At 41.7% G+C, this 10,499-nt stretch overlaps 1 protein-coding gene across 1 annotated transcript; it reads left to right on the top strand.

Moving 5' to 3' along the window:
* Window positions 1-6,002: 6,002 nt before the first annotated feature.
* LOC310688201 (large ribosomal subunit protein eL42-like) lies at window positions 6,003-6,435 on the top strand (the record flags this gene model as incomplete). Its single annotated transcript, XM_083464326.1, has 1 exon — window positions 6,003-6,435. Exon 1 carries the CDS (start codon window positions 6,025-6,027, stop codon window positions 6,433-6,435), a length of 411 nt encoding a protein of 136 aa, XP_083320452.1. The 5' UTR covers window positions 6,003-6,024.
* Between the last annotated feature and the right edge of the window lie 4,064 nt (window positions 6,436-10,499).

Below are 10,499 nucleotides of genomic sequence, written 5' to 3'. Positions count from 1 at the left end.
AATCAATTTAAGTCCAACTGATTTTAATGGGTCTACTCTCAGTATGGGACACGGGTGGCTGATCCTAGGACTTGCTGATCACAAGGTCGGCGGTTCGAATCCCCACGACAGGGTGAGCTCCCGTTGCTCGGTCCCTGCTCCTGTCAACCTAGCAGTTCAAAAGCACGTCAAAGTGCAAGTAGATAAATAGGTATTGCTGCGGCGGGAAGGTAAACGGCATTTCCGTGTGCTGCTCTGGTTCACCAGAAGCAGCTTAGTCATGCTGGCCACATGACCCAGAAGCTGTACCCCGGCTCCCTCGGCCAATAAAGCGAGATGAGCGCTGCAACCCCAGAGTCGGTCACGACTGGACCGAATGGTCAGGGGTCCCTTTACCTTTACTCTCAGTATAACTACTGTTGGATATCCCCCACAGCTATTAATCTACTTTCTGTTGGCTTTTTAAAAAATCTGAATCTCCATGTTGGAAGATTCAGGACAGATAAAATAAAAGTCTTCATGCTTCACATAGTTAAACTATGGAAATCCATCACATAAATGGCAGTGATGGTCCAGCAGGCTCTTTTTTACACACACACACACACACACACACACACACACACAAACACACACTACAGGTCTGAGTGATGAGTTTAGCACAGTGTTTTTCAACCTTTTTTGGGCAAAGGCACACTTGTTTCATGAAAAAAATCACGAGGCACACCACCACTGTGTGCGGAGAGGGAGATGTCAGAGCCCCGCTGCTCTCTATGGGGAATCAGATGAGAGCGGACAGGCGGTCCGCTCTCATCCAATCCCATCCGATCTGATCCCCACCCAGGATGGATGGAAAATAGGGTGGACACAGTCCGGCGCCCGCCTAGTGGGCGAAAATTTGATTTTTTTTTAATCTTTCGAATTTTTTAATTTTTCCCATGGCACACCAGGCAACATCTCGCGGCACACTAGTGTGCCGCGGAACAGTGGTTGAAAAACACTGGTTTAGCAGATGGAAGTCTTCCTCTCAGTTTTGCATCGTATAGGCATATCAATTTATATCTTACCAAAGTATTGTTATATCAGTACCATTTGATTGCTCTGAAGGGGTCTGAGTTTGAGCAGAAAAAAGGTTAATGGGGTGAGAATAACAGCTTTAAAAGTCCTTTAATAGCTTCTGCCAGCTACATCTATTGTTAGGGAAGTTACAAGTAAAGGACTAAAGAACATGCTGCAGGAACCTCTTCAGGGTGAAAGCCATTATGCTAAAGAGCTTTATCAAAAACAGTTTAAGAAGATAAACAGTGCCTCTCAAATATCTCTTTCCTCAAAACAGGCACAGCTTTTGTCAGTGGGAGGGAGACCCTGCTCAGGTTTCTACTGGGCTCAGAGAAGTGTCCAGAATATGCTTTGGTGTTGTGCAGTGCAGTCAAGATAAAACAAAACAAAAACAGGATCCCTGTTCCTCATGCACTTGTAATTAAAAAAACAACACAGATGCATACTGCATATTATGCACTGAATAAACTTTCATTAAAAATGCCATCATCTCTAGGATGCATAATGGCAGAGGTGGCCTAGCTTGTGTGATCCTGCTCCCCATTCATGAGCTGATTCAATGTGTGAACAATAATTTCTAAGCAGGGCTTATAATTGAGGGCAAAGCATGTGCACATATTCCTTTATAATCCATAGATTAGCTTCCCAACATCCACTGTTACAACCTCTTTCATGTTACTTTAGGCATGCTTTTAAAAATAAATAATTCCAATTCTCAATTTACATTAAACAAAAACAAAAGAATCAATCCTACTTCTGTGATAACTGACACCTTAGCATGAGAAGTATTTTTTTCGATTGTCTCCAGACCCACTTGAGACCCACATTCATTTTTCTTTCTACATTTGCTGATTATTACCGTAAGTCTCTGCTTTGGCCCACAGGAAGCACGAATCCAAGGAAAATATCCCTAATTTGGTGATATTCAAACTGGCTTGAAATCAAGGCAACCGAGGTCCAAAATGGTCCAAGGACATGTTCTGAGGCTTTGGAACAACCTCTGAGCCTTGGAAATATGTTTTTACTTTTCTGGGCAATTTGATACATTTTTGGATCTCCCCAAAACATCTGCAAACTCTGCATAAATGAAAAACACGAGACAGAGAGAAGGGGGCAGCAGAGGAGGGTGTGTTCCAGCTTCCAGCCAGACAATAGGAATGACTTTATCATGCCTCTCCTTTTTACTTCTAATCACATGTGCTTTTGGGTGAATCACAGAAGGAATAGATCAGATTCTGATCCCTGCTCATTGCCCCAACACCCTGGAAGAAGAGTAAAAAGGCAACGTATTACAGTGGTACCTCAGGTTACGAACTTAATTTGTTCCGGAGGTCCATTCTTAACCCAAAACCGTTCTTAACAAGAGGTGTGCTTTCGCTTATGGGGCATCCTGCTGCCACTGCCCTGCTGCCGCACAATTTCTGTTCTCATCCTGGAGCAAAGTTCTCAACCCGAGGTACTACTCCCGGGTTAGCAGAGTTTGTAACCTGAAGTGTTTGTAACCTGAAGCCTTTGTAATCTGAGGTACCACTGTAGTGTAAAGTTTATATTTACTCAAATATATCATTTAAAAGATCTGCAGAATAACAGCCTGTTAAATAAGTGCTGGCAGGTGAAGTTGTCCCACGAGTCTGCTGGCAGCTTCCCTCAAAACTTATGGGCATGAGAGAAACCATATTCTGTGACTTCTCAGTCAAGAATTGAGGTTAGTCTGCTCACCTTATTTGGTGAGACAGCATTACGACTCGGCGTCTTCCCATGTTATTATCCCGAGTGACCCTCCTGAGTGGAACTTCCTGGCTGGCAGAGTAGCTTGTGATCTTGCTTCGCTGGCCGGGCTTTGGATTAGGCCTGCCCATGAATTGGCCAACAATGTATAGGCCTGAGTGGTAGGCAACTCCCTGTGGTCCCCGCCTGGGCATTTGGACAGAAGCAATTCCTCTCAGATCCCTTTAATGGGGTACTCATTTTTTGGAGGCGCAGGCAGAGTCTACAACCTCCCTCCAGCCAAGACTAAGGCTCACCCAATGCCTAAACTGCCAAAGTTCTGACAATGGCAATGAGCTAAGCAAAAACTGCAAGTCATAAGCCAGTTTGCCCGGTGGGGAAAATTCCTGGCCAGCCCCCAATTTTTGCTTTAAATGCTACCTCATCTGTCTCTAGTGCACTGATTCACATCACTTTTCATTGTTAACACCAATTATAGGTATTTCCCCTTTCAGCTGAAATTTGTATGGCTCAAACTTCTGTAGAGTAGGTCTCAAAGCTTTGTTCAACACCCAAATGGGCATTGCTGGGCCATTGTATACAGGAAAGTTGGAAAACACAAACATTTGTCAGTATTGGAATACAGTTGTACTCTCAAAGTGAAAAGAAGCAGCAGCATATAGCTCTTATGAGAGGCTGCTTGAATGCATTGATTTTGTTGTTGTTCAAAAACTGCTGTTGTGTTTGCAGATATCACTGCCAGGTGCCAGTTCATTGTAACATTTGTCCACATGATTGTGAAGGCGCGTACATGACTGAGGACTAGTTGCAGCTTGCCTGTGTACAGGGGAAATGGCTACGCAATCCAGTCCTAAGATTTCACTTATAAAGTACATTGTTCCTCTTCCATTTTATTTTCACAACTCTGTAAAGCTTAGAGGTCCAACGTCATACTCTGAGCTTCATGGAGAAGTGGAGAGTCAAATTTGAGCTATGCACAATGGGCTTCTTGAAATTATTCACGCAGCTCATGGCCAGAGAAATTGCGGCGACCATTTTACCAAATTTATCCAGGGCAAGAAGAAATTCTCCAAGAGTTTCTCAGGCATGGGGCTCACTATTAGCAATGGCAATACTACACTTCTTTTTTTTTAATGTTCCTAGTGGCATCAACAGCTATTGTGTTGGCAGCCTGACCACCATTTTAACTCCTCCTTCTCCTCTGCAAAAGCTCTGGTGTTATCATTTTTCTGAGATATTTTGTATCTGTGTGTATGTGGCAGAGTGATGGCGGTTGTAACCAAAAATAGTGGAGAATATTCAGAAGAAATTCTTTAAATGTCCTTTGTCTATGGGGATGGCATGAAAAATAAAATTATCAGAAATCTTATCAGAAAAACATAAAACTTTGGCTCAAAATGTTGTGGCACTCTGGTTTAACTTTACAATCTAGGGACAGTCACAAAAGTGTCCTTTCTCTATGGGGTAGTAAGAAAAAGAAAAAATTTAGAAATCTTATAAGAAAAAACAGAATTTTGGGTCAATTCATTCCCAAGTGGTACAGTTGTTGCAGTCTATGTGGAGTACTGTAACTGCACCACATGTGTATTAGTATCACCAACACACTTGCCACAATAATGGCAATAATGGAGTAGGGTGGGGTTTTTATGTTCTTGTTTCCTCTGTAAGTAGTAAATGTCGTGTCACTCTGGTTTCACTTTATAGTCTCAGGGACTGTCACAAAAACGGATTGGGTGCCATTTTCTATTCTTGTTACAGTCTTTGTCATGAGTTCTCACAGCTCTTTAATGCTTGATATGTTCTCATTTTCATTACATATTCTCATTCCCATAACAAAGATTATAATGAGAGAAGAAAATGTCATAAAATTAATCCATTCTCATAACAGACTGTAATGAGGACAGAAAATGGAGCAAAATTAATCCGTTCTCTTAACAATCTGAAGATTGTAATGGGAACACAAAATGGCATGGAATTTATCCTTCTTCTGACAATTTTAAAATTGTAGCCAGGCCAAAAAATAAAAAAGAATATAGGAGATTAACTGGCCTTCAGGACAAAGACTGACTGGAATGGGAAAAAAAGAATGAATTATGCTATAGTAATATATTATTGTGACACATTCTACAAATGTGATAGTATGGTTAAACTATGAATATCAGTGGAAATGATTACTCATGCTGGAGTGCCACAAAGCATCTGTGTTGTTGTTGTTGTTGTTGTTATAACTATCAGATTGAGTCATATCCCATTTTTCTATCAACATACACAATATCTAAAGTAGGCCAAATCTCTATTGAAATTGCCTTTAAATGTTTTAGCTATATTATCATTTGATGTGTTTTTTTATCACCCTTGGCTTCTTTGGGAGGAAGGATGGAACACACACACACACACACACTCGCGCGCACACACACACACGCGCGCGCGCGCGCGCACACACACACACACACACAAAGGTAGATGCCAAGGTATCTAGCCATATATTTTTTGTGAATTTCTTTATCTTTAGGCATTTATCGGCTGCCCCATTGCAAATAGTACTTAGGGTGACTTATACCATAAATGACTGTCCCTACTGGCCAGAGTCTGAAATGAAATATCATTACTTAGGGCCAGATTCAACTATTCAGATTCAACACTCCTGCTAACACAACATGGAGAGCCTCTAGACCAGCAAACGGGAAGAGGAGAGGAGGGATTGTTTCATTGGGCACGTGGAATTGCTTGTGCCAATCGAATTATCTCCTTAGCACTCTGTTGAATTCCACACACAGTTGCTAGCCTCATTCTGAGAAATCCCCCACTTTAACTGTAGTAAGACAAATACCCCTCACTGAATGCACTGAGACCGTTCCATCAAAAGCAGGTAATGCAAGAAATTGGTGAGGATTTCTTCTTAGATTCATCAGAGGCTGTAGAAAAAAAGCACCCTATGAGAAAGGCATTAGCTTACTTTGAAGAGTGTTGTTCATGGTTTTTGAACATCAAGTGGTTATGGTTAGAGCTCCTTGACAGACAGAGATGAAGAGCTACTTGGGCTCCAAGCCATTCAGTTTGGGACCACTTTACTGGGGGATAGGGGTTACCTCTTTTTCCTGTGGCATTTTCCCAATGACAATCCCCCCCCCCCCCGCCAAAGCTGTTATTTGTGCTGCAGTGGCAGCACATACCTAATATTGTCTTGGACAAGAGAAGACCCTTTGTTTATATAAGACAGAATTCCTAAGATACGGTCCAGACGATGCTGACACTGGCAAGATGGTGAACGTCCCCAAAACCCACAGGACTTACTGCAAGAAGTGTGGGAAGCACCAGCCCCACAAAGTAACCCAGTACAAGAGGGGCAAGGAATCTTTGTATGCTCAGGGAAAGCGGTGCTATGATCGCAAGCAGAGTAGCTATGGTGGTCAAACAAAGCCCATCTTCTGCAAAAAGACAAAGACCACAAAGAAGATTGTGCTGAGACTGGAATGTGTGGAGCCCAATTGCAGGTCAAAGAGGATGCTGGCCATTAAGAGGTGCAAGCACTTCGAGTTGGGAGGAGACAAGAAGAGAAAGGGCCAGATTATCCAGTTCTTGGCTGCTGTGGAACCCATTGTTGCTTGGTGTATGAAACTTTATAAAAGTATTATTGGATCAAAAAATGTTCCTAAGACATTAACCCTTTAATTATACCTCTTCAAAGAGCTTTGAAGGGACTTCGTTGGTACTGGTCTCCTTCAGGAATGTCAAAGAAATTTGATTCGGTTTGCATTTAAAAGTGACTTTATCTAATTTGCACCTTCTGAAACAGTGTGTGATCCAGCACTCAGATATCTTTTGAAAGTCACACATTTATGAATTTTGCAATATAATTATATACAATCCATATGCATACGAAGGTGGTGAAGTATGCATATCAATGCATATACTACTGAAAACAACATACAAAATGCAATATATTATAATCCTGGAGATCATGATTTGCTTTTAGCAGACACACCGGTACAGGTTTTTTATTTAAATGCCTGCATCTCGAAGGCATCCTACTTTGGAGGTCCTGCTTCCATTTGGGTGCTTTGGAGAGATCCCACTTCACAATCCCCAAACTTTTCCGAAGTGGCCCATTTCATTTTGTTATGTACCCAAATCCCCCCAATCTGATATGTTTCTTGAGCTGAGAACTGTGCCAGAACATTTGGCCAGTGTAAGAGAAAGATTAACTTAGTCTTACCTCAGGATCAGCCCTTTAGTATTCAGATACATTAGAGGTGACATGTCAAGTGATGCAGTGCCAAATGTATACAAGAGGAAAGATTCAAAAGGTCAAAACTTCTTTTCACCTGCAAATGTTACAATTAGTTCTGATCATACTTAGCAAGTAAAATGAGGATGGCACGGAACACAACTTGTACCTCTGCCAGTTTGGGTGATATAGAGCAATTAGCAATTAGTTGGCCTTTCTCACCAATAGGTCTTTTTCTTCTATTGATGGAAATGTCATGCAACTAATTTTTCCCAGCATAATATACCTGAAAGGGTTTGTCTTTTCTCTCTCTTGAAAAAATAAAAAAAAAATAACTCAAGGACTGCAGCAAAAGGTATAGCTGGTAATTTCAGATCAATATATGAACTTCAATCTTCCTCACAGCAGTAGTTCATGGTGATATATACCTCTTCTCTATACAAACAGAGACCCTTTCCTATTCCAGTTCAAGCGGTTTCTAGAACTACTGTCTACTAAGGGTAGGGCAGGAAATAAAGCTTAAAAGTGGCATCTCTTCCTTGGTTTGTTTCAAAAAAAAAAAAAAAAACCCCTCTCCAGACTGCACACAAGCAGTTCCAGTCAGCAATCAAACCAGAAAGCCTTCCAGGAAGTCTATTCGTCATTTTGGTGCTCATAGGGCCAGAGTTCAGGACTAGAGTTACCATTCTGCAGCTCCACATAGGGCTGTGAATATTCCCTGTCTGAAATTTTGGGGAGCCGCTACCAGTCAGCGTCAAGAATACTGAGGTTGCTGGACCAATTTTCTCAGTATAAGGCAACTTCCTATGCTTCCACGTACTCAGAAGGTAATATCTACAGTCTGCACTGAGCAATTTTTACTGACTGTGGATTCTCTGGTCCTCCCAGCAGCTTTTTTCCCCTGCCTGGTTTCAAACCATAAAAAGAGCTTGGTTTCTTTGCCCTTCATTACTAAGGGCAATGAATGCAATGAACACCCTGCTCGGTAGAGGTCTGAAACTGAAGGGGATGAGAAGGTAGAAGATGTAATCTGGCAGGATGCTACTAATTAGAGGTTAGCCAGCAGGGCAGTTTCTTTTCATGTCACCTGCCAAAGCTGCAGTAAGGATTCCAAAATGGATAATAACAGAGAATTTTTAGTCCAGGAAAAGACTAAGGATTTTTGGTGGTAGGACAAAGCAGCCTCGCCTCTTGAGTATATTTGAATGTTCTTTGAGTCTTCCTACTTATGAAGGTTCTGCGTGAATTATCAAGTTACAAAACAGGGACAGACATATTAAAAGCCCTGCACTAAGTTACTGTGGAAGTGACTTCTAATTTCTTTTGAGCCTTTAAGATAAATTCTCCTGCGGACCGAAATGACTGGATATATAAGGGATAAGGTGGTCTCTCAGGTAACCTTCTTCCTAGGTGAAAGACCTTTGATTGTGTAGGGAAATGCCCTCCTAAATTCCCTCCAAAATAAATATTTACTTATATTATGTATTATCACTAGCAGGATCAGATAACAAATTGTCTTGTTCTTTCGGAAGCAGATAGTGAAAATAATCAGAGCTTATCTACACAAAGTAAGCCAACCGACATTCCCATTATTGCATTCTGTCAGTCAGCGTGCCATATTCCAAACTGAGCATCAATATGTTACTTTACAATTTCATCATGAGATTATCAGACAAGACAGTAAATTGCAGAATTTCTAAATTAACCGAAAACATTGGATTCATGACACATATCCAAAGAACGCTAAAACCACTCTCTTTCTCCCCCCCCCCCAAAATCACCGTTACAATGATCCCCCGACTATAAAGAGTGTGTCTTGGGACACAAGGAGCTTCTTGTAAAATCAAGGTTCTAAAATGCAAGAAGAGTCTTGAGATTGTCCTCCAACTTAGAATCATAGAATCATAGAGTTGGAAGAGACCACAAGGGCCATCGAGTCCAACCCCCTGCCAAGCAGGAAACAACTTGTCGAGGCTTATGCAGCAGTGACAGAAGGGGCAGAGGTAGCAAACTCATTCTGCCCCCTGCATGTTTACTGAACATTATATAGAACGCCTAAAGAAGGCTTATGTAGTTACTTTGCACCTGATTGAACCAGCAGGTTATATGGTGAAAAGGATTTTTTGGTTGTATCTAACAAAGTCATTCTGTTTACGTTAGGACTTGAGCTTGTACAGTGGAATGTCTCTTCCTCTCTTGATGTGTTCCCCCAACCAGTTCATGGTTTCTCCCTAGCCCTCTAGAGTAGATGGGGGGTGGGGTGGCATGATGCACTCATGGAAAGTGGGGAGGCCCAGAAATTCCACTACAGAAGCAGAGGCCCTTGCATGAACAAGGTGACTTGTTGCATACAACCCTGTGTCCCTAATATTTTTTCTAAGTGATATATCTAGAAATATTTAAAGCTGGGAAAAGTATCTGACTTATCGTTTCATACCACATAGGATTAGGGACTCAGGTGCGAGCCTCTTGGGCTTTCCAATCGGAAGGTCGGAAGTTCAAATCTGTGCAATGGAGTGAGCTCCCCTTGCTCTGTCCCAGCTTCTGCCAACCTAGCAGTTCGAAAGCATGCCAGTGCAAGTAGATAAACAGGTACCACTGTGGCAGAAAGGTAAACGGTGTTTCCATGCACTCTGGTTTCCATCACGGTGTTCCATTGCACCAGAACAGTCTAGTTATGCTGGCCACATGACCTGGAAAGCTATCTGTGGACAAACGCCAGCTCCCTCAGCCTGAAGTGAGATGGGCGCCACACCCCAGAGTCACCTTTGACTGGAATTAACTGTCCAGGGGTCATTTACCTTTATTTACCTTTTAGGTACAAACTATCTGCCTTTTGGTCAGGAGTCCCTTTACCTTTACCTTTTTCTGCCTTTTGTCCTTTCATGAAAATGCATTTGGGGATTGGAACCAAACGGTCTGGTATTTCAAGTTGACCAACAGTCACTGGCATTTATGTCACACATGTTTTTGTTGCAGCACAATCCTATTCACACCTACTCAGAAGTAAGCCCCACTAAGCTGTGGAATTTCCTTCCAGGGATTCCAGCCTAGGTCTGTTGCCCTTTAATGTATGACCAAAACCATATTACAAACTCAATCTGTCAAACTTGTGGGATGCTTGAAGAATATGGGATTTGTTAATTCCTGTTTGAAAGGACACTATCTACACTTCTTAAACTCAGCTGTCCACTGACGTGCATTTCTCTTAAGATTGTAGCACAGTTTTGAGCAAATAAAGCATATCAGCACATATAATGAAATGCGAATTTTGAGAGGATTTTCTTTTAAAAAATCACAGCTCATTGCAGAAAGAGAATGAAGCAAAATTAGAGCTAAAAATAAAAGGATGCTGTATGCACCAGAAATTGACAAATTTGTCCATTCCCATCAAAAGCAAAGATCAGCAAAAGAGCAATAGAAATAGTCAAATCAAATCACATTGTCACTTTTGCAGTTTAACAGGGTGAAATCTATAAAATTGTTCCTAATCTTAGCAGTTTGTATA

Source organism: Podarcis liolepis (assembly GCF_965112155.1).
Source record: "Podarcis liolepis genome assembly, chromosome: 11".
Classification (NCBI taxonomy): Eukaryota; Metazoa; Chordata; class Lepidosauria; order Squamata; family Lacertidae; genus Podarcis; species Podarcis liolepis.
Note: the sequence above shows the minus strand (reverse complement) of the source record. Positions and strands in the feature narration are given on the sequence as shown.